This window comes from Lampris incognitus, chromosome 17, assembly GCF_029633865.1.
Source record: "Lampris incognitus isolate fLamInc1 chromosome 17, fLamInc1.hap2, whole genome shotgun sequence".
Taxonomy (NCBI): Eukaryota; Metazoa; Chordata; class Actinopteri; order Lampriformes; family Lampridae; genus Lampris; species Lampris incognitus.
The window spans coordinates 12,405,551-12,429,899 of record NC_079227.1 but is presented as its reverse complement, the minus strand read 5'-3'; the positions used below and the strand labels follow the sequence as shown (position 1 = coordinate 12,429,899).

Here is a 24,349-nt window from a genome sequence, read left to right as displayed (position 1 = left end):
ATGAACGGATACTGTAAGTAAATTGATATACCAATGAACTGAAATAAGTAACGTCATAACACAATTTGCACTAGTGTAACGAGTTAAGAACCAAGGCAAATAAGAGCTACAACAGACAGTTTTACACAAGAGAACGATAGCAAAATAAAAAAAACTCAAATAAATGGGTAATCTCTCTCTTTAAAATTAAATTTTAAATTCTCTCTCTTTGTGCGTGTGTGTGAGCGCGCGCGCGCGTGTATGCGTGTGTTACACACACGGACAGGTTGTGTCACATAAGGACAGAAATGTATGAATGGACACAGACACAAAAATAGGCGGGTTAAACTATGTATACACATACAGCACGTACAAACAGGCATGCAAATAAATCAAAGGGGTCAAATATCATAACACTCTATGATAGGACGCGGACGGACCCTTTGACCAATAGACTAGGTGGGCGGAGACACGGGTTGATTGACAGCGCACTGGCTCTGTGACTTTGGCTGAGGACACAAGGACCACCAAGGATCCGTATATTATTTGATGTTAAAAGGTATTTATACCGTTTATTAAATGCTTGAGATGATCTCTAAACCAATATCCTGTTGTTCCGCCGGGGGTTTTGGAAAACACTGGAAGTTGTGTTGTGGTTTATTCCCCAGGCATACGTGGCAGACTGCAGTTTGGGACAGTCTCACTTCACAAGAATTAACAAGTACATGGGAGTGAAGTACAGTGGTGTCCTTATATAAAGTGATAGTTCACCATTTAAAACTCATATTACATGGAAGTGAAGGCTATACATTGCAGTGCTGTCTGCAAAGAGCATGCGCAAAGTTTCTGTTCAGGCTTGATTAACAACAACACTGGCAAACTGTTGCACCCACTTCAGTTTCCCTAAACTCGTGTTTGTCGAATTGTTGTTAAAAAATTTAAAATAGCAGAGGACTTGGCGAAAGCGCGAAGGTCTGCCTTAGGTAAGGTTGCCGCAACTCGTAAAAACGGAGTGCGAATATTTGCCACGTATTGGGTTTACTTGACCCGCCTTCAATGCCAAAGTCACGTCAACGAGCAGCGGCTCAGCCTCGCTGTTCAGCGCAGCCCTCCCCGCGCGCTCCGTCCGATCCATCACACGGGGACACGGGGACAAGCACTAATAACTCCCGTCCTCCTGGACTATCGTTCTTACCCAAGAAGGCAGGACTTCCCGCCGGAGGTCGGGGGTTCGAACTCCGGTTAGGACGAGGCTCCAGTTGGAGTCCGTTGCAGTCTCGGATGTACGTCGCTATGGATAAAAGTGTCCGCTAATGAAACTGTAAATTGAAATTGGAAATTATTCGCCGACACGCTCTCATGGTTATGATGTGATTACCGTGCAGCAAATGTAACGCTGCTACTCTTAACATCGCACTGCCATTGCACTAATCGTGATGCGATTACTTCGTTGCAAATGTGCATACAATTTTCATATCGCACAACAATGTTATGATTACTATGTCGCAAATGAACGACCCCTCCCACGTCATATAGAACTACTGTGATGTGATTACTATGTAGCAAATGAACGACCCCTCCCACGTCATATAGCACTACTGTGATGTGATTACTATGTAGCAAATGAACGACCACTCCCACGTCATATAGAACTACTGTGATGTGATTACTATGTAGCAAATGAACGACCACTCCCACGTCATATAGAACTACTGTGATGTGATTACTATGCAGCAAATGTACTGCTTCTGCTACTAGAATAAGGAGAGAGCCGACTACTCATGTAAATCCAGCCGGTTAAACAAGTTGAGATTCGCAATGCGTGTGTGTAGTACATTTACCACCGCCTCCGCTTCAAAACAATGCGAGTATGACAATAGAGAAACGTGCCCATCTGTACCGGTCCCGCCCCACGTACTCTATATGGTTTTGTGTGTGTTGTGTGTGTGGAGGGGTGTGGGGGGGGGGCGCTCAGCTGAGAGGTAGTGTCCTGCCGAGTAGATAGCGGAGAATCGTCTTCGGTGTTTTGACAAATATTAGCAAAATAAGCGAAGGCTAGGTACACAAAGAATTGCGTTGATCGCACAGGCAGGGGGCATCCTCATGAGACGGGCTACTTGGGAAAACACAGATGGCAGCAACCTGACGATTGCACAATAAGTGTTAGAAAGTCCACTGAAAGCGCTGCATTTTCCTGACATTTATGGGCTTAATGGATTAACGAATGAATGAATTATCATTTTTTGTTATTTGGACCCTAGCTGGCTACTGCACAGCCTTGTGGAAAGCCATGGGTATGTAGCAAGTGTAACACTGTGAGTACAACTTCATATAGTACTACTATAGTATTATTGCTATATAGCATATATACTACTATTACTACTACTACTACTACTACTACTTCATGTTGTACTACGGTGATATGGCTACTTTCGCTCTATCTGTTCATCGCTGACTCTGACGTCACTTTGGATTAGAGCGTGTGTTTAAATGTAATGTCAGATTGTGGAGGTGTCAGTGCGCCACCAGACCGTCTGAACAGTGTACTACACTGTACTACTGAGCGCGTTTCTACTATAACAGCCTCGGCGATAAGGAGGCGCAGTCTTTGTTGTGCAGTGATGGTTGTTGCATCATGCAGAGGGAGCCCACCGGCTAGATTTTTTTTTTCAACCATTCAGGAATGACTGCCTCTGATTGGGTAAGATCCGCAAGCGCCTGTCTCCGATTGGTTAGGGCGCGGAAATCCCGTCTTTGATTGGTTAAAGTTAGGGCGGGGCTAGGCTTCGGTTTAGCCAATCGAAGCTTTCATCACACGGAAGTTTGATCTAAAGTCGGTTGGATAAGCGCTAAACGCTGGCTCACCAGGACCCACAGGACCGCGCGTCTTGGCACTCAGTGCGGTCCTAAAGCCGCAATTACCCGACAGAAACTCGTCAGCGTTTCTCTGTCTGGACCTCTGAACACGGATACTACATGTGCTGACTCTATTATATACTGAGAAGACAAAGACGTCTTACAGCGGGTTCAGTGATCTCGGTCGACGCAATATTAGTCTGCTCCGAATTTCCCTGTGCTGAACAGCCTGGTGACGTAGGACTCCTCACTCAATGCCGTTTTCTTCAGCTTTGCGTGTTGCTGTAAAGCCCCTTGAAGGCAAATTTGTAATTTGTGATATTGGGCTATACAAATAAAATTGACTTGACTTGGCCACTTTCCTACCTCTGGCTATAAAGGACCTTCAGGTGAGAGAATATTAAATTCCTCTTCCAGAATTCATAGAACCTTAGTTACATTCGTAACTCTTGTTTTAGCCTTACAATGCCCAGTATGCATTAACCACGTGTTAACTGAAGATGATGTTGCCAGATAATACCACATTCCCGCCCTGCCCAAGAATTCGCCACAGTATGTATGTACAGCTGTTTTTTTTTTCAAAGCAAGAGAGGCAAGATTGGGATGGCGTGGACATCTGTGGAGGAGAGGTGCTGGGTATATTGGGAGAAGGATGCTGAATATGGAGCTGCCAGGGAAGAGGAAAAGAGGAAGGCCAAAGAGGAGGTTTATGGATGTGGTGAGGGAGGACATGCAGGTGGCTGGGGTGACAGAGGAAGATGCAGAAGACAGGAAGAAATGGAAACGGATGCAACCGAAAGTAGTAGTAGTAGTAGTAGTAGATGTATGTACAGCTGTTTTATATTCAGAAACAAGTGTTTGAAACGAAAGGTTTCATCATCAGGTTAAGCTGGGCTCTACGTGACCCGTATGTGGTTGAGACGAATGGCTGCTTCAACGTGGACAAAGCAGAAGTTGCATTAAAATCGTTATTAATGTGAACCTGACTACCCATGCCTTGTGACCGATGACGTCATCAGAATACACATCTAAATTGTTTTGCTCGTTTACCTGTGGTATGTTTCTGTAACCTTTGCTGTTGGTCTGTTCTAATTTAATCAATTTTACTTTGGTTGTTGTTGTTACAATTTCATTTAGCAGGCGCTTTTATCCAAAGCAACGTACATCTGAGAGTTAATACAACACAAGCAAGGATCTAGTCAGGAGACACCCCATGTAAGTGCCAAAAAAAATAGGTTCAAGTCCAATAGGACATAGATGTCAACAGGCAGTGCACAAAGACAATGCATAGAGTGCATAGAATTGTTACCATTATTATTATTATTATTAATACCATCAGGGCACAGTGGCGCAGTGGTTAGCGTGGTCGCCTCACAGCAAGAAGGTCCTGGGTTCGAGCCCAGGGGTAGTCCAACCTTGGGGGTCGTCCCAGGTCATCCTCTGTGTGGAGTTTGCATGTTCTCCCCGTGTCTGCGTGGGTTTCCCTCGGGTGCTCCGGTTCCCTTCCACAGTCCAAAGACATGCAGGTCAGGTGAATCGGCCATATTAAATTGTCCCTAGGTGTGAATGTGTGTGTGTGTCGGCCCTGTGATGGACTGGCAGCCTGTCCAGGGTGTGTCCCTGCCTGCCACCCAATGACTGCTGGGATAGGCTCCAGCATCCCCGCAACCCTGGGAGCAGGATAAGCGGTTTGGATAATGGATGGATGGATGGATAATACCATCAGGTGTGGAGGTGTTCGAGAAAAAGCGGGGTCTTTGGCTTCTTCTTAAAGATGGAGAGGGACTCAGTGGATCGAATGGAGTTTGGTAACTCGTTCCACCACTGGGGAACTACAGAAGAGAAGAGTCTAGCTAGTGACTTAGGGCCCCGTTGTGGTGGAAGTGCCAGGCGCCTTTCACTGGCAGAGCATAGTGAGCGGGACTGAGTGTAGACCTGAATGAGGGAGTTCAGGTAGGGGGGAGCTGTTGTAGTTACTGTTTTGTAAGTGAGCATCAAGGTTTTGAATTTGATGCGGGCAGCAACAGGGAGCCAGTGGAGGGATATGAACAGCAGCGTGACATGTGCGGTTTTGGATTGGTTGAAGACCAGATGTGCTGTCACATTCTGGATCATCTGCCGAGGTTTGAAAGTGCATGCAGGGAGACCTGCCAGTAAAGAGTTGCAGTAATCAATGCGTGATATTACAAGAGCCTGTACCAGGAGTTGTACTGCATGCTCAGCCAGGTAGGGTCTAATTTCCCTGATGTTGTACAGGTCAAATTGGCACGACTGAGCAGTCGAGGCCACATGACCCTTAAAGGTTAGTTGGTCATCAATCATGACACCCAGGTTTTGGGCAGACTTTGTGGGCATGAGTTGGGTTGATCCAAGCTGGGTATTGATCTGTTGTTGTATGGATGGACTGGCTAGGATGACAAGGAGCTCAGGCTTAGATAGGTTAAACCAAAGGTGGCGTTCTTTCATCCATGCAGCGTTATCAACAAGGCATGACAATATCTGTGCTGAGATGTTGTTGTTGAGTATTATACAATTTTTGTATCTTCACTATATTTTTATTGAATTTAAAAAAAATCATTTTTATTCATTTACCTTGTTTTCATCTGTCATTATTGCCTTCTTTTCATCTGTGGCTTTTCACTTCATGAAATGTATCTTGCATTTTAATGTATGAACTCTGCTATACTAGTAAAAGTTTGATTGAAATCTGCTTCATATGCACACCGTTTTACCGTACCCTCTCATTGTGTACCCCTTCTGTAGATGGAAAAGCAGCCTTTACCCAGCAACAATGACGGGACGGAGACCCCGGGGTCAGAGGTCAACGGCTTTGCCACAGAGGGGAGCGGCGAGCAGGCTATATCAGATCTGCCTGCTAGAGATGGCTGGAACAGCAAAATCGAGTACTTTCTGGCACAGGTGGGCTTCAGCGTGGGCCTGGGAAACGTCTGGCGCTTCCCATACCTGTGTCACCAGAACGGAGGAGGTGAGCACTCAGTCTGCTTTTAGGTTTCTTATTGATGGGAATTTGTGTTGCACTGTCTCTTACCTGATGGTAAGTGAGTTCAGGACTCCTTTGATTCCCTGTCTTGACTTAAATACTTGTTTTACAAACTGGTCTTATGTTAAATATTTTTTCTCAGGGGGGCATTGTTGAGCATCGAGCATGTAAGATGTATCTCTCTGCTGCTCTGTGAGATTGTGATCATTTTCAGTTATTAACAGTTTATAATTTTTTGGCCAGTGTTTGATTATACATTGTATTTGGACTGTTTCGGTGTAGTTTTTTTTTATATTGCTCGACCAAAACGGCTTTATTTGCCCCCATTGCGTTCAGAATCATTTCTGATTTCATTAACTTCCAAATTAAGTAGTTCATTCATTCCATCTGCAACAACTTGTTAGTTTGATGCCAGATGTAAACAAAATGTTTTTTGATATCTGGAGACCCTTTTGTCAACTTAAGGCATAATGTTAATGTTGGTAATCTGCTTCAGCAGGAACAAGCTCTGAGGAAGTAGGGTAGCATCAAGATCTTGTACATCGGTCTAAGAAACACCCTTTGTTTATTTAACTGTTTACTTTTTATTTGATTTTTTCTTTCTTTTATGACTGTACTCAGGTGAGAGAGATTGGGTGATGGGAAGGAGAACAAGGTGGAACATTTTTGCTGTGTTTTATATAATTGTTATTCATCGCATAATTTGATGTGATTTGCAAACTGAAAACCTGCAACCAGACGCTCTGATTCTGATCTCATTAGATGCAGCAAAAGTTTTTGATCGTGTAGAGTAGAATTATCTTTTTAACAGATTGGAGAAATGTGGTTTTGACCAGACGTTCATTGCCTGGGTGAAACTGCTTCACTCGTCCTCTATGGCTTCAGTCAGAACTAATAAAACCCACCCAGAATACTGTCACTCCACCCGGCAGGCTTGTCCTTTTGAGTCCTCTTGTATTTGCTATTGCTACTGAACTACTGCCATTGTCCTCTGGTCAGATCCCTTTATAACTGGAATAACCAGAACTGGTTTTGAGCAGAAGGTCGCCCTTTATGCTGATGATTTGCTTTTATATATCTCTAATCTTTCTGTGTTGGTCCCAGCTGCTGTTGACATCCTTACTTCACTTGGACACATTTTGGGTATAAATTTAATTTAGACAGAAGTGGGTTGTTTCCTTTAAATGTTCCAGCATATAATTATTCTTTGCATGATTTCCCATTCAGAAATGTCCCATGTGGTTTTACATACCTTGGTATTCAGGTTAGAGATACATTTTAGGACATTTTAAATTTCAATTTGCCCCTTTGATGGTTCAGATGCAGGAAGATTTCCAAAGGTGGTCATTGTTGCCCTTATCCCTTGTAGCATGGGTTAACTCTGTTAAGATGAACACCCTCCCCAAACTGTCCTACCATTTTCAGTGCATACTTATTTTTCTCCCTCAGTTTTTGTTTGTTTGTTGTAAATTAGATAGTTAAGTCTCTGAGTTTATTTGGAATAAGAAAGTTCCTCGACTTTGTAGGGAGCTATTAGTGGTGTGTCTCAACTGAACAGTATACAGACAGCACAGTTTTCACATCCAAAAGCATTGTACTGACAGAAGCTATGATAACAGGTTGTCGAGTAATTTCTCCTGTCCAAACCAGGAGCATTTCTCCTGCTGTACATATTGCTGATGCTGGTGGTGGGAATCCCCCTCTTCTTCCTGGAGCTGGCAGCGGGTCAGTCCATCCGACAGGGAAGCATCGGCGTTTGGAAGATGATCTCCCCAAAGCTCTCTGGGATTGGCTACTCCAGCTGTGTGGTAAGCTGGACAATACCCTTGCCATTTGTGCACTGGACCTGATCTATACCCGTAACAACAAAGCAGACAGTAATTATTGATTATCATTAATCGTCTTCACACATATTAGATGTTGGTAAGAATGGAGGCTGGTCCTGGGTGATTATGGCTGGAAATGTTGTCGTGATTAAAATTCTCATATCAGGCGATATCAATTTTATCAGATTATGTACAAAAGTAGTATTTCTGTCAAAATTTAAAGGGCTAGTTTTGCTTCTGAATTGCAGTTGACATAGAACAATAAAGTAAATACAAAAGACAACCCGCAGGAATTGGTTCGCTTTCATTGTTTAACACAGTCGCCATATTTGAATAAAAAGGGGCGATAAGAAAACATTGCTTAAACACACATTTAATTTTAGTAAATGCCTGTGTTTCTGAGAAAATTAGATCAACATGTGGTAAGTTAATTAGGTTTTGCAGTCTCCTTTTCAAAATACCAATTCAAATAACTGGTGAAAAAAAGTGCTTTCGTGGTTTAGAGGTGAATATGTCCAGTTGCCTGGCGATGTTCAGGGTCAGTTAAAACAGATGTGCTTCTCAAACGATAACTGTACGAGTAACCAGTAACAAAAGAGTCAAGTCTGGTTTCAGAGGTTTTCTCTGGTGACGAGATGTGGCTGCTTTACCATCAAGCTCCTTTTCAAGCAGACATTGAAGTTGTGTATCGAAGCTATGATATCACACAACTTTTTATATGACGACTTGGAGGTGGAAATACAATCGTTAAAAATCAACAAAGCTATATTTTTACATTTAACATCATTTTATGTAGCCACACCTCATGAATATTTGTCTTTATGGACATGACTGCGAGGGGTTTTATCCAGCTATGAAATGGCTGAAATTAATGTGGCTGTTTAAAACTGGTCTCTCCCCCCTGTCAAACACGCCTCAGGTGTGTTTCTTTGTTGCTCTTTACTACAACGTCATCATCAGCTGGAGTCTCTTCTACCTGGGGAATTCGTTCCAGTATCCGTTGCCGTGGGAACAGTGTCCAGTACAGGGGAACATCACAGGTAACCACCCCACGTCACACTGGTTCTTCAACTTTGACATGACCCGAAGACAAATTGCTCAATAGTCAGCGCACAACTATATATAATATGCTTGAGTAACAGATCAGAAAATAAATTTCTATAGGCATGACCAGTGATACATAAAGATGATGGTCTTTGACGATGTACCTCTTTTGGTGTTTTTTTATTAGTTTTTTGTGAGAGTGGATAAGTTTAAGCAGAGAATGCCAGAGATGATTATTATCATCAGATAATGATAAAAATTGATCAATTAATGTATAAGTAGATAAATGTTTACTTTTGTTATTTTGCTTCAAAATGCTGTTTGTTACAATGGAAAGCAGGGTGCCTGGTCACCCTAACTATGAAATATCTTTTATTAGTTCAAAATTCATCCCTCTTAATAAACCATTTCATTAAAATTTTATTATTAAAATTATTATTTTATTAGTAAAAGCTTTGGCTTTCATTCCAGCCCAGTGACTGCTGGGATTGGCTCCAGCATCCCCGTGACCCTGACAGCAGGATAAACAGTTCAGATAATGGATGGATGGATAGTAAAAGCTTTGGCTTTTTACTGTTTTGAAAGGGAAAAAAACTAATGACATATATAAAATGATGATAAAACAGCCTTTATTGGCATTATAGAACATCAGTCTTTTCCAGACGACATTAATCCAAATATTTAATTGTATTTTCAAATATTTAAAATTGCTTTACTTTACACACTCAGTCATGTTTTCAGGTTTTAAATTCATTTTTTAGAACGAAGAAGATCTTTGATATTGCCCATCACAATATTTCAGTCTAACAGTTTTTACAAAAAGCCGCTTGGTCGCCAGAAACCATGAGATGGCTCCATACTTCTACTTGTAGCCACCACACAGTCTTTTATACACAGCAGACAGACGCATGGCGTGTCATGGTGCAGGTTAAGTAAGAATGTAGAGAAAAAGAAAAACGACAGAGAGAAAATGGCAGATGGACTGTGTCAGGGACTTTATGAGATAAGATATACTTTATTAATCCCTATGGGGAAATTCATCCTTTGACTTTAAACCCATCCTAGCCAGGTAGCTAGGAGCAGTGGGCAGCTGGCGTGAAGCGCCCAGAGACCAACTCCAGATCTTTTTCCCTGTTGCCTTGCTCAGGGGCACAGGCAGGAGTATTAACCTTAACTGTCTTTGATGGTGGGAGGAAACCGGAGCACCCGGAGAAAACCCACACAGACACGGGGAGAACATGCGAACCCCACACAGAAAGGACCTGGGACGGCCTGGGGTTCAAACCCAGGACCTTCTTGCTGTGAGGCAACAGTGCTAACCACTGGGCCACCATACTTTCCTCAGAAAGAGGACATGCTGGTAATTTTTTTTTTTTTGTAGCTTAGGTTTTTTTATTTGGGCTTGGAAGTTTCTGTTGAATCTGAAGTCAGCCAGCTCCTGCAGCTGGTGTTCATACAACTTAAACAAAGGAAATGGTTTATCAGTAGTTGGGTTGATATTGTGTCATGTCAGTATAATAAATTGGAAGTGGTTTAGAGTAAAGCTGCAGAACGTTTGCCGTGCAAGCCAGAACTTTTACAAATCTGCACATAAATTTGATTGAATATCAGCGAGTTGAGCCCAGTGAATCTTTTTAATTAATCTAATTGACTGCTGATCTTGGGGGGGGGGACTTAAAAGACAATCCCAAATCACAAAACCTTGATATACAGCTCATTTCTTTGCTGAAGGTGCTAACAGCAGGTCTGGATGCAAACTCACTGTTTATGTTTTGGTTGGTTTTGGCAGATCGGCCCCGCTGGCCTGTGTTTGAGCCGAACTGTGAAGACACTACAAATTCAGCAGATTATGAATATGTTGCTCACCAGTATGGGTTCTCTGGCATATTAATTGAGCCTCAGTGAACATGTCTGTGTTGTTTCTAACATCAGTGAAGGAATGCGAGGCCAGCTCTCCGACCACATATTTCTGGTACCGCAAAGCTCTGGACATCACCAATTCCATCAACGAGACGGGCCAGTTTAACCCTTACATCACCTGCTGTCTGCTGGCCGCCTGGACCATTGTCTGCCTGGGGATGTTTAAGGGCATCAAGACCTCTGCTAAGGTAACTGTCTGTCTTCCCCAGTTGTCCCTGTTTACACTGTCAGGTCAACTGTGGTTGTTTAGTTTTTCTTCCTTTCAAAGCCAGCAGATCTTGAATCCCTTTGCAGGCTTTTAGGCATTTTCTGGATACTTCTGAACAAACAAACAGTTTTTGTTTGTTTGTTTTTCTTAACTCTCCCATTGATTTGCACTTGTTGGGTGATATGAAAAAATATTATGATAATTGTAGGGAATTTTTAGCAATATCAATATACAGTGGCTTCAGAAATATTCAGACCCCTTCACTTTTTGCACACTGTGTTGCAGATTTAATTTTAAATGGATAGAATTGCCATTTTTGCCCATCAACGGTCAAGTAAGGTCTTACTTGAACATCTTACTTTTCCCAGCAATATATTATTATACTTCACAAGTTAAACACTGTGTTGGAATTTAGGGAGCCAGTTTAGTGAAATGTTTGGTTTTTAGTGTGATGAGCAGTTGTTATCTTGCATACCTTGCATAGTTGACATGCCATCAGTGTGTGTGTGCGTGCGTGTGTGTGTGTGTGTGTGTTTGTGAATTAATTCATTTTAAAGCGCTTTGAGTGGCTGTTGCAGCTAGAAAAGCGCTATATAAAATGCAACTTGATTGATTGATTGATTGATCGATCAATCTACACTGATAAAATCCATAATGACAAAGGGAAAACATGTTTTTAGAAATTTTTGCAAATGTATTAAAAAATCAAAAACCGAAATGTCTAACATAGGTATTAAGACCTGTTGCAGTGGCACTCCAAATTGTGGTCTTTCACATCCTGTTTGCTTTAATTGTCCTTGAGATATGTATAGAACTTGATTGGAGTCCACCTGTCACAAATTGAATTGATTGGACATACTTTACAAAGGCGCACACCTGTGTATATAAGGTTCCACAATTGAAATTGCATGTCAGGACAAAAACCAAGCCATGAAGTCCAAGGAACTCTCTGTAGACCTCCGCAGTGAAATTGTCGCACAGTATAGATAGGGCATGGGTATAAAACTACATCTAAAGCTTTGAGTGTTCCAGGAGCACAGTGGCCTTAATGATTGAGAAATGGAAGAAGTTTGGAACCACCAGGACTCTCCCTAGAGTTGTCACTTTGGCCAAACTGAGCAAGAAGGGCCTTGGCCAGGGTGGTGACCAAGAACCCAACGGTCACTGTAACAGAGCTTCAGAAGTTCTCTGCAGCGATGGGAGAACCTACTGGAAGGATAACCATCTCAGCACACTCCAATTAGGCCTTTATGCTAGGGTGGCTAGACGGGAGCTACTCTTGAGTGAAAGGGATATGAGAGCCCTCTTGGAGTTTGCCAAACGGTATTTAAAGACCTCTAAGAACATGAGACAAAAATTGAACTCTTTGGGAGAACTCCAAGCACTATGTTTGGTGAACACTAAGTGCTGCTCATCACCTGGCTAATACCATCCCTATGGTGAAGTATGGTGGTAGCAGCGTCATGCTATGGGGGTGATTCTCAGCGGCAGGGATGGGGAGACTGGTCAAAATTGAGGGAAGGGTGAATGCAGCCAATTACAGAGAGGTCCTTGAAGAAAACCCGCACCAGAGTGCACGCGACCTCAGACTGGAGTGACGGTTCACCTTTCATCACGACAATGACTCGAAACATACAACCAAGACAACACTGGAGTGGCTTCAGGACAAATCTGACTGTCCTTGACTGGCCCAGCCAAAGCCCAGATTTAAACCTGTATCTGTGGAGAGACCTGAAGATGGCAGTTCAGACTCTTCCCATCCAATCTGATAGAGTTTGAGAGGATCTGCCAAGAAGAATGGGATAAACTGCCCAAATCCAGATGTACTGTAATTGCTTCCAAAGGGGCTTCTAGAAAGTACTGAATAAACATTCTGAATATTTGTATAAATGAGAGATTTCAGTTTTTGATTTTTAATAAATTTGCAAAAATTTCTAAAAACATGTTTTCACTGGGGCGTCTGGGTGGCTTGGCGGTCTATGCTGTTGCTTGTCAGCACAGGGCTCGTCGGTTTGAATTCCCGTGTTGCCTCCGGCTTGGTCGGGTGTCCCTACAGACACAATTGGCCGTGTCTGCGGGTAGGAAGCCGGATGTGGGTATGTGACCTGGTCGCTGCACACTAGCGCCTCCTCTGGTCGGTTGGGGTGGCTGTTCGAGGGGGGGGCTGGGGGGAATAGGGTGATCCTCCCACATGCTACGTCCCCCTGGTGAAACTCCTCACTGCCAGGTAAAAAGAAGCAGCGGGCGACTCCACATGTATCGGAGGAGATGTGGTAGTCTGCAGCCCTCCACAGATTAGCAGAGGGGGTGGAGCAGTGACACCGGGAAGGCTCGGAAGAGTGGGGTAATTAGCTGGATGTAATTGGGGAGAAAAGGGGGGGGGTGTTTTCGCTTTTTCATTTTGGGTTATTGAGAGAATTTTTTTGTAAAATTTTGTTAATAATGAGAATATCTTATATAAAATTTCTCACAAAATGAGGTCTGAAATATTTGAGGAAATATTATTTGAAACTAGTTTTAGTTAATTATAATTTACATCACCGAACAGTTAAATGTGATGAACCTCGGCTAGAATCGCAAACATTAAAAGTATTTTTGTATATGTTATCAGACATCGTGATTCACGGTGGCTTCAGGAAGTATTCAGACCCCTTCACTTTCTGCACACTTTATGTTGTGGATTTAATTTTAAATGGATAAAATTGCCATTTTTGCCCATTGAGCTGCCTCTGCACTTGTATCCATATCCGTTCTTTTCAGTGACCCCACAGTAGGGACAGCACATCGCCTTGGTATAGGCCACAGTTGGTCACTTGTGCGATGGCCTCGGAGCTGGCCTCTAAGTTTGTTTTCTACAGCCGCATGTTGGCCTTGTACTACAGTGCCAACCACTCCAGTACCCACGTGTAGGGCATTGAGTTCAAGGCTTTCTTGTAGTCAATCCAGGCAGTGTTTAGGCTGGTCTGCTTGGTCTTAGAGTTTTGGGTGGCTGCACCATCAACCTGTGTGTGTGTGATATATATAAACACATACACAGTTTCAAGGGTGCTGCATCTGACTAAAGCTGTATAAATTTAAATGCTTATTTGTATTCTGTCTGTCTCTCTGTCTCAGGTGATGTATTTCTCCTCGGTCTTCCCCTACGTGGTTCTGATGTGTTTCCTCATAAGGGGCCTCATGTTGGATGGAGCCAAGGAGGGCATCACCTACATGTTCTCCCCCAAGGTACCGACTGTTTACAGGACGGGCGTACAGAAAACATCAAGAATGAATGACCTGCATAAAATGTAGACACACGCTAAAACATCGTAATTCAAGACGCCTGCGTGGTGGGTCAAACAACTTTCACTTCACTGGCTCTGGTGACCTTTGACATGCAGTTTGTAAAAGGCGACTATGCCTTTAGAAGAGTAACTAAATAAAAAATTTGAACAAAAATCCAGGTGCTATAATCCCGTTTTTCTTCTTTTGCCTTTACCCAGATTTAGATAATCAGATAAAACTGTGTAGGTGACTTTGCCTAAGGTCAGAGTAATGCCTTTATTAGTTTATGGTTGGATTATACATCTGCATAATGGGCATCCAGCGCTTTACCTGGGCCCCTGTTCATAGGCTCAGTGGTTGTGTCAGGAAGGGCATCCGACGTAAAATTTTGTCAAACCGTTATGTGGATTGACAAAACCGCCATCAGTGCTCTGCCCTCACAGGATACCGATGGAAACTATCAAATCCGCTGTGGCGCCCCCTGGGAAACAGGGAACAAGCCGAAAGAAGACGAAGAAGTATACATTTCCATGTAGACACATTGATTGTATATTGTGTTTTTATTGTGTTTTTACCTGCTAAGATTAATAGAAAATTAAGATTATTCTGATGTAGTCTCTCCCCCACTGCTGTTCTGTCTGTCTTCCCATCTGTCTGTCTTCCTGTCTCTCTCTCTTTGTCCTCCTCTTGTTCCCTGTAAAGCTGGAGATGATGGGGAATGTGAAGGTGTGGCGTCAGGCGGCCACCCAGGTCTTCTTCGCTCTGGGTCTTGGCTTCGGTTCCATTATTGCCTACTCCTCCTATAACCCGAAGAACAACAACTGTCACCGTGACGCCTACACCGTCGCCTTCATCAACTTCCTCACCTCCGTGCTCGCCACACTTGTGGTGTTCGCCGTGCTCGGCTTCCGCGCCAAGGACATGGCCAAAGCGTGTGTGCTCAGGTGTGTTACTGGCATGTTGTGTGGGTTCGTTTTAGTATTAGGGTGCACATTGGCACCTCATCCCTCCTTTTTACACCAGATGCTAACATGCATACTGGGTGACTAGATTGGAACTGACAGCAGAAACTCAGCAAATTCATGTGGAAAAGTACTAAAGGGACCTCTAAAGCATGTCATACATTTCATGGGAATATAAAATATTCTGGCTACAACCCTGTTTTAGGTCCAGTATAAAAATGCATAGGACTGAAATTACCTTTAATTGTGCGCAACACAAATGATGACTCTACTTCTTTTTTTCTTTGTGGATTTTTTCCCCCCTTTTTCTCCCCAATTGTCACTTGTACCCGTCCAATTACCCCACTCTTCCGAGCTGTCCCGGTCGCTGCTCCATCTCCTCTGCTGATCTGGGGAGGGCTGCAGACTACCACATGTCTCCTCCAATACATGTGGAGTCACCAGCCACTTCTTTTCACCTGACAGTGAAGCGTTTCGCCAGGGGGACATAGCGTGTGGGAGGATCACCCTATTCCCCCCAGTCCCCCACCCCAAACAGGCGCCCCAACCAGCCAGAGGAGGCACTAATGCAGCCACCAGGACACACCCACATCCAGCTTCCCACACGCAGACACGGCCAATTGTGTCTGTAGGGACGCCTGACCAAGTCGGAGGCAACACGGGGATTCGAACCAGCGATCTCCGTGTTGGTAGGCAACGGAATAGACCACTATGCTACCTGGACACCCTGGACTCTTGACTTTTGAGGACTGCTCTCTTATGCACAGCAGTTAGCAAAAAGCTGTATTTGCCCCTGACGTCTGCCGGTGGTATGTGTGCGACACCACTAATGATCCATGTATCAACCAAGTGATGCAATATACAAACCATGGTTGTTAGCAAAATAAATAAGTCATAAAAATTCGTGAAGAGGATGAAATAATCACATGGCGTTTCTATGTTGTTCTATATATTTTCAAATCCAAATTTTAAGAAAAATTTGGATTTTAAAATCCAAATTATTGGCAAACAGGGTCCGAAAACCCTATTTCTTTTTCAGTATAGACGAAACATAAATGATCTGAATGCAGTCCAAGAGCCCTGAAATGACACCACTTTAGAGGTCTGTTGGAGAGCCGGTTACCTTGGGTGCCCTGTTGGATCATCCGGTTTTCTGCATGGTCCCCCCCCACCTGCGAACCATGTTCTTTCCTCCTTCTCATTCATCTCTCATCACTCATGATGCTGTTTAACGGAGCACAAACCACCGAAATAAAAGTACACAGAAGGCCTAAATGTAATGTACCATAAATCAAAACTGAGTAAACGGAGATGTAATGGTTTGCTAATCCAACCAAGACAAGCACATGTCAGAAGTGCGTCGCATGACATTCAAACGGAAAATCCAGTCATTTAAATTTAGTATCTACACCGTGTATCATCTCTACTTATATTATTCAACATATTTTGAGAACAGAACAATTAGCAAGCGGGATCCCATTCATTTCTCCATAGAGGAACAACAATGGATTCAGATGAACTCTATTTGACGTCATCCCTTTAAGAAGTCTGTTGACGTGTATAAACTAATGTTTTGCTTTTTTTGTAACATAGAAACATGCAGGTGATCTTGGACCACAATTCCTCCGGGGTTGTGCACCCGATGTCAGTCATCAATTTCTCTGACCCCAGTTCAGTGTCCATAGAGGACTACAGCACCTGGTTCAAACAACATGGAGACCAGGTTCCTGGAAACCTCACTGACTGTGACCTGGAGAGGGAGATGCAGAAGGTAAGAATGCCTTTTTTTTTAAGTTTTTTATCTATTACTATTTTAAATAATATTAAGTACTTGGAGGGGCTGATGAATGAAGGAAATGAGAGAGAGAGAAGGTTGGATGATGTGGGGACAGTAAATCAGGAAGTATGGTGGATTAGCAAGGAGGAAGTGAGGACAACTTTGAAGAGTGGAAAGGCGGTTGGTCCAGATGACATACCTGTGGAGGCATGGAGGAGTTTAGGGGAGGTGGCAGTGGAGTTTTTAACTAGGTTGTTTAACACAATCTTGGAAAGTGAGAGGATGCCTGAGGAGTGGAGAAGAAGCATACTGGTACTGATTTTCAAGAATAAGGGTGATGTGCAGAACTGTAGCAACTACAGAGGTATAAAGTTGATCAGCCACAGCATGAAGATTTGGGAAAGAGTAATAGAAGCTAGGTTAAGAGGAGAGGTGACGATTAGCGAGCAGCAGTATGGTTTCATGGCACGACAGGGCACTACGAATGCAATGTTTGCTTTGAGAATGTTGCTGGAGAAGTATAGAGAAGACCAGAAGGAGTTACATTGTGTCTTTGTAGATTTAGAGAAAGCTTTAAATAATATTACATTAGTAATATCAAATACTATTTTGATTTATTCTAGATGTGTGGCATTTTATAATGGTGGTAATAATAGTCAGCATGTATGTACTCATTTGGTGTATGTGTATGAAGGCGTTTGCATTTCGCTTTCACATCTTCATTTTGTATTTTTCACTTTTAGAATGTTTTTTATGGGACGCCCGGTTAGCGTAGCGGTCTATTCCGTTGCCTACCAACACGGGGATTGCCAGTTCGAATCCCCGTGTTACCTCCGGCTTGGTCGGACATCCCTACAGACACAATTGGCCGTGTCTGCGGGCGGGAAGCCGGATGTGGTTGTGTGTCCTGGTCGCTGCATTAGCGCCTCCTCTGGTCGGTCGGGACGCCTGTTCAGGGGGGAGGGGGAACTGGGGGGAATAGCGTGATCCTCCCACGCGCTACGTCCCCCTGGTGGAACTCCTCACTGTCAGCTGAAAAGAAGCGGCTGGTGACTCCACATGTATCGGAGGAGGCATGTGGTAGGCTGCATCCCTCCCTGGATCGGCAGAGGGGGTGGAGCAGCAACCGGGATGGCTCGGAAGAGTGGGGTAATTGGACAGGTACAATTTTAGAGAAAAGGGGGGGGGGAATCAAAAAAACAAAAATGTTTTTTATATGCCATATGTTTTACTCCTATTCAACCTGCCCCCGAAAGAAACTGTCTCAAGTCAAACTAGAGATTCATCGAACCAAACAGAAATGATTTTAGAAACATATCTGCCTCATAGATAACATGATGTGTGTGGCAGATGCTCAGAATTGCTGTGCTGGAGCAGAAGGTAAGAAACTGGTACCAGATCACCGTGGCACCCAGTGTATTGGTTAACTGTCGTAGGTCAAAGGTCAACTCGTATCACATCTCCTGTGCTGTAAATGAAAAGGTCAACTTTCAGGGAGGAAAAAGACCCACCTCTTCTGGTAGACTGGTTTATAATGCAGGGACCCCCCCCCCCCCTCTCGTTTACTCTCTCTTTGTCTCTCCTGCTCTGTGTCCAGGGTGTGGAAGGGACTGGTTTGGCCTTCATCGTCTTCACAGAGGCCATGTCCCTCCTGCCCGGCAGCCCCTTCTGGTCAGCACTCTTCTTCCTCATGCTGCTCAACCTGGGCATCAGCACCATGTTTGGCAACATGGAGGGCATCCTCACCCCCCTTACAGACAACTTCAAGACGCTGGCCAACAACAAAACCAAAGTCACGGGTAAGACCTGGCGTGTGCTTCAAATTCATTCTCGTTCGGAATTTTTTCCGAGAGTCAAGCGGCCTTGGAAAACCTTCCTTCCAATGGTGGGATTGGAGAACTCCGTGTCGGAAAGTTTTTGTGACTTTCTCAAGCCGACGTGCTAAGGTCTATGCCCCGTTTCCACAGTTATTGTATGAATGAAAGACAGGGACAACAACAGATGACATGCAGCAACACCAGTGGAAAGTGTTCAGAGATAGTTGAGCGGACATGTTTGAAACCTCCGGAGTCACGTTTGTTCAACCACTGGCCAGTCTCAGAAAGCCTCTCTCCATCCTCCCCTGTCCCGTCTTCCTCTGCCTTTACTCCTGTCCTTAGTAAATGAATAAAATGAAGGTGAGTGGACTATCCATCTTTTTTAAGTAGGAATAAGGTGAAATAAAACAATCTAATCTAATCTAATAAGAAAGTAGAGGCTGGATAAAGAGAGGATAAGGTGTGATGTGTGAATATAATGATGATGGTTTGCAGTTGGCACCTATTGAAGTTTTTGTAATATTGCGCATAATCTCTGTGGGTAACTCATTTTGATTACAGGATAACTTCCTATCATCCATACAAGATGTGCTAGCCCGGGGGCGTCCGTGTGGCGTGGCGGTCTATTCCGTTGCCTATCAACACGGGGATCGCCAGTTCGAATCCCCGTGTCACCTCTGGCTTGGTCAGGCGTCCCCACAGACACAATTGGCCGTGTCTGCGGGTGGGAAACCAGATGTGAGTATGTGTCCTGGTTGCTGCACTAGCGCCTCCTCTGGTCAGTTGGGGCGCCTGTTGAGGAGAGAGGGGGAACTGGGGGAATAGCGTGATCCTCCCACGTGCTATGTCCCCCTGGTGAAACTCCTCACTGTCAGGTGAAAAGAAGCGGCTGGCGACTCCACATGTATCGGAGGAGGCATGTGGTAGTCTGCAGCCCTCCTCGGATCAGCAGAGGGGGTGGAGCAGAGACCCGGACGGCTCGGGAGAGTGGGGTAATTGGCCAAGTGCAATTGGGGAGAAAAGGCAGGGGGGAAGATGCACATTTTAAGCCCTCATCAATCCAGATGTTGTATTTCAACCCAGCACGAAAACGGCTGATTTCACCAACGAGCAGCACTTCTACCTTTTCACTAGTAAGTGAAATGGGTTTTTGTGATTTGTTGGATTGAATCCTGCCTTCACTCCCTCGGTGCCGTGCCTCCCCTTTAGTCCATCCATCCATTATCCAAACACCTTATCAGGGTCGCGGGGATGCTGGGGCCTATCCCAGCAGTCATTGGGTGGCAGGTGGGGAGACACCCTGGACAGGCCGCCAGGCATTTCCTGGTCAGTTTTGCCATGTCTCACCCCGGCGCATCGCCACCAGTTGACAATGTACGAGTGACAATGTACTCAGTGCCGACTGATCGATGTTTGAACGCTGCACGCGATGAATTGATCTGGTCCAACCGTAACTTCCTGTCTCGTAGTGATCACCTGTGTCATCGGCTTCCTGATCGGCCTGCTGTTCACCCAGCGCAGCGGGAACTACTTCGTGATGATGTTTGATGACTACTCGGCCACACTGCCCCTCATCATTGTGGTCATATTTGAGACCTTCAGTGTGTCATGGCTCTACGGCGCTGACAGGTGTGTGTGTGTGTGTGTGTGTGTGTGTGTATGTGTGTGTAAATAGCAATTTGGCACGTTGCTTACTTAAGCAAAACATTCTGAGAGAGAGGGTAAAGTTTTGGATTAAAATGTGTAAAATAACATCTATGGAGTCTGTATATATAACAGGTAGTGTGGAGCATCACCGTGGAAATAGTGGCGCTCCTAACTCCGTGTATCCGGGCTTGGGACCGGCACAAAGAATGCACAAGCCAGTGCATTCTTAGTGGCTGGGATAATCTGAGGACTAACAGTAACGTCTCTTTTCCTGTGTGGGTTGAAAAGGTTCCTGAACGACATAGAGGCAATGTTGGGATGGCGCCCCCATGTGGTTTACAAGTACCTGTGGAAGTACGTGTGTCTGGTGGCCATGCTGGTGCTGCTGGTGGCCAGCATCGTACACATGTTGATCAAACGTCCAACGTACAAGGCCTGGAACGAGCAGACGGTACGGAAACCCGCGCCAGGTTTTCTCTGTTGTAAACTCCCAAGTAATGAAACTGCAAGCTGGTTTCACATCAGAAGTTAAACTTTATTTATTTATTTATTTTAGTCCGTCACGGTGGGGGTGGGGTGGGAGTTCATGCAGGATACAGAATAAAAGCTGTATGTTAACGCTGTGTTTCAGGCGTCGGAGGAGAACCTGGAGTACCCTGATTGGGCGCTGGCTGTCTTGTGTCTGCTGATGATATTCGCCACTCTGCCAGTCCTGCTGGGCTTCATCCATTCGCACCTGAAGAGCAGATCACAGCGAGGCCCCGCTGACTCAGAGGGGGGTCAGTACCGCCAGGTCAGCACAGACGACAAATGTGAAACGCCAATGACGGACATGTCAGACCTGAACCAATGAAACGGCGGCCCTGCCACGGTTTCCACCTCAGCCTTGGTTTCGTTGTGCAAGTGTGTGTGTGTGGAAACGACTTGTGTGTAGGTCAGTGGACGTTTTGGTGGGTTTAGACGGTGGACAGGAATGTTTTTACACCGGTCGTGTTTTCTGGAGATAGCAGCAATACTAACAGAGATGTTTTAGAGGCAACCTTTTTTCTTTTTTCTTTTTCTTTTTTGGATAATGGACAAAACCGTTGCAAATGATAAGATTATAATGTGATAATTTCATTCACTGCAAAAAATGAAATCTTATCAAGTGAAAACATCTTGTATTTGGTACAGTAAGTCCAATATTGAGTAGAATTATCTGGAATTATCTTATTCCACTGACAGATAATTTTGCTTATTTCAAGTTTTTTCTTGATTTTGGTCAATTTAATCTTGTTTTAAGAAAATGTTAATCTTGTTTTCTAATTCAAGGTAATTCTACTCAATATTGGACTTACTGTACCAAATACAAGATGTTTTCGCTTGTTAAGATTTCCTTTTTTTGCAGTGTTGGGCTTATGAAACAATCTGTTTTTTTCTAAGTTTCTTCTTTTTAGTTTGCTGCACATTTGTCTCGTGGCCTCCTAGCCTGCATGCCAAGTGGTTTGGAAACTGAACGAAAAGCAGTCTTTTTACAACAGACGTGACGCCTTTTTAACAATTTCAACATATTTATTCTAAGAATGTCATGGAAAGCTGGAACAAATATTGTATTTTTATAAGAACCACAGATTTTGACTGAATTGTCAGTTGCCAGTGAAATGCAAAAAAAAAAAATGTTTTTTTTAATGGTGCCATATTTCACATTGCGCCTTTCTAAGAGTGATTTGCATTCCAGCAGTTTATAACCTAATCTAGCTCTCTGATGCTTCAGTGGGTCCATTTGTATTTTGTACAGCACGTTCGATTTCGTCTTTACAAAACTCTGTCGCTGTCCTGTGCGAAGCTCTTGAGGCCGTTGCCGATCCCTCCTGTCAGTCGTCGGGCATTTTTGGAGAATTGCCTTGAAGCTGTCGCCTCCGTACACTTGATGCCCCTCTCAACATGTCCAGAAACTACTCGCGTACCGAGGTCTGTTCAGTAAATGTGCTGTTTTATCTGTAGGTGCCGTTAAAACTCCCCGTGGCAGTGTGCAGAATATGAAAGATGTCCACACTTGCTTGCCATGAATTCAAACATGCTACATAAACTGTACTGAAGGGCAGGGTCAAAACCAGGTCAGACGTCTGTTCTTTGGTTATTTTCACGTTGATATGTTTATTTTTTTCATTTTGTTTGACTCAAACCACTTACAGTCAACCATCCTGTGTTGGTCTGTGTGGTGGTGTTGGGGGTGGAATTCGTTATCAAATGATTTCGGTGGAAAAGTCCTGTTGTCGATGTGACTGCGTCCACAGGCACGGCCGCCTACCTGCGGCGGAGGTGAATGAAGAAAATATCAGACAGTAGCTAAATGACTGACATTCGAGCTCTTGTAACATAAGAATTGTGTATGTAGTAAAATGCTTCAGAATCAGTATCGAATCAGTAAAAATCAGTCTGCAGATTGACAAGGCCATACCGGGTCGGTCAAGGCCCGGGTTAACAACAGCCGCCATTGGTGCTGTGCCCTCAGGGTACCAATGGAAACTGTAAAATCTGTTGTGATGGGGCGTCCGGTTAGCATAGTGATCTATTTCGTTGCCTACCAGCATGGGGATCGGCGGTTCGAATCCCCGTTTTACCTCTGGCTTGGTCGGGCGTCCCTACAGACACAATTGGCCGTGTCTGTGGGTGGGACGCGGGATGTGAGTATGTGTCCTGGTCACTGCACTAGCGCCTCCTCTGGTCAGTCAGGGCACCTGTTCGGGGGGGAGGGGGAACTGGGGGGGGATAACGTGATCCTCCCATGCGCTACTTCCCCCCAGGTGAAACTCCTCACTGTCAGGTGAAAAGAAGTGACTGGCGACTCCACATGTATTGGAGGAGGCATGTGGTAGTCTGCAGCCCTCCCCAGATCAGCAGAGGGGGTGGAGCAGCGACCAGGACGGCTCTGAAGAGTGGGGTAATTGACCCAAGTACAATTGGGGAGAAAAAAAAGGGGGGGGGGTAAAAAAAGAATACAACAGAAAAGACCACTACGTGTTTGGTAACTTGATTGATTGATTGATTAATTGACTGATAGATGCCACAAAAAAAAAGGTTGTCTAAAGAAACTGCGTATACAAATTTTCAACTCTCTCACACAACCTGAGCACCAAATGGCCCCATAAGCATCAGTTCTCAACTCTGGTCAGTGTTGTGTAAAAAAAAGTTCTTGTGAATTCTGTGACGGACAGACCAACATTTCTAGATGGACCGCTGGTTTGTGTCAGTCGGGACCATTCAGCAGCCTCTGGCCTTTACTGGTCACATCCTGCAGGAAGTCAGAAATATTACAAAATATTACACGTGGCACCTTTTCAAGGGCATTTGGAGATCTTGTACAGCTTCTTGTTCATTGAAAGTGGCGTGTGAGCAGTGTGTGTAGCAGCAAACCTGTTTGCTAGCGGTTTTTGTGTGTCTGGGTCAAAGGAAATGAGTGGCTGAGTTTTTTTTTTTAGAAGGACAGACTCAGAACTGTGGACCAGACAACAGACGGCTCTTCTCTTTTCCTCCGCGTTACCTGCAGCTCATGGAGTCACCTCAAATACAGCCAGACCTTAAATGGGTGTTCGTTTCGGGGTTGGTAGTCTTCCCAAATTGTGAAATCCTCAACTTGTCCCGTTTTGTGCATACCGGTTGCACCCTCGCCGTGGGCTTCTGCACCGTGCCGTTGGTGCTGCTGAAACGAAGCCAGTGCCTTCAACTGCTGCGACCCCTGGCAGACCACAGTGTGCGGCGCGGCCCATCACATCCGCACGCTGGCATGACCACACCCCAGCCGCAGGCGTGTGTACGTTTTAACATGCAGAAATGTGTTATTGTAGTAATATATTGTTTCCATCTTTGCAGTATATATTTTAATGGGGTTTTTTTACGGTCAGTTTTTAACCTGAAACTCGTCTCGTATGTTGAGTTGTTATTGTACCTCTCTCTGCCTTGGGAGGCAGCGCAGAACAACACTAAACGTTTTTTCACATGAAAACTTTACAGTCGAAGACTTGAAAAAGAGAATAAGTTGTCGTTGCCGTTTTTATTGTATCAGAAC

General features: G+C 44.4%; 1 protein-coding gene across 1 annotated transcript in view; it reads left to right on the top strand.

Moving 5' to 3' along the window:
* The first annotated feature begins 3,013 nt into the window (after positions 1 to 3,013).
* Positions 3,014 to 24,349, top strand: part of LOC130127923 (sodium-dependent neutral amino acid transporter B(0)AT2-like) — a 31,250-nt gene continuing 9,914 nt past the window's right edge. Inside the window, 12 exon segments of the mRNA XM_056297638.1 lie at positions 3,014 to 3,224; positions 5,599 to 5,821; positions 7,487 to 7,644; positions 8,582 to 8,702; positions 10,639 to 10,814; positions 13,949 to 14,059; positions 14,801 to 15,042; positions 16,654 to 16,831; positions 18,435 to 18,636; positions 20,124 to 20,283; positions 20,590 to 20,752; positions 20,933 to 21,200. Of these exon segments, the coding sequence (XP_056153613.1) occupies positions 5,599 to 5,821; positions 7,487 to 7,644; positions 8,582 to 8,702; positions 10,639 to 10,814; positions 13,949 to 14,059; positions 14,801 to 15,042; positions 16,654 to 16,831; positions 18,435 to 18,636; positions 20,124 to 20,283; positions 20,590 to 20,752; positions 20,933 to 21,200 (2,002 nt within the window). The 5' untranslated portion in view covers positions 3,014 to 3,224.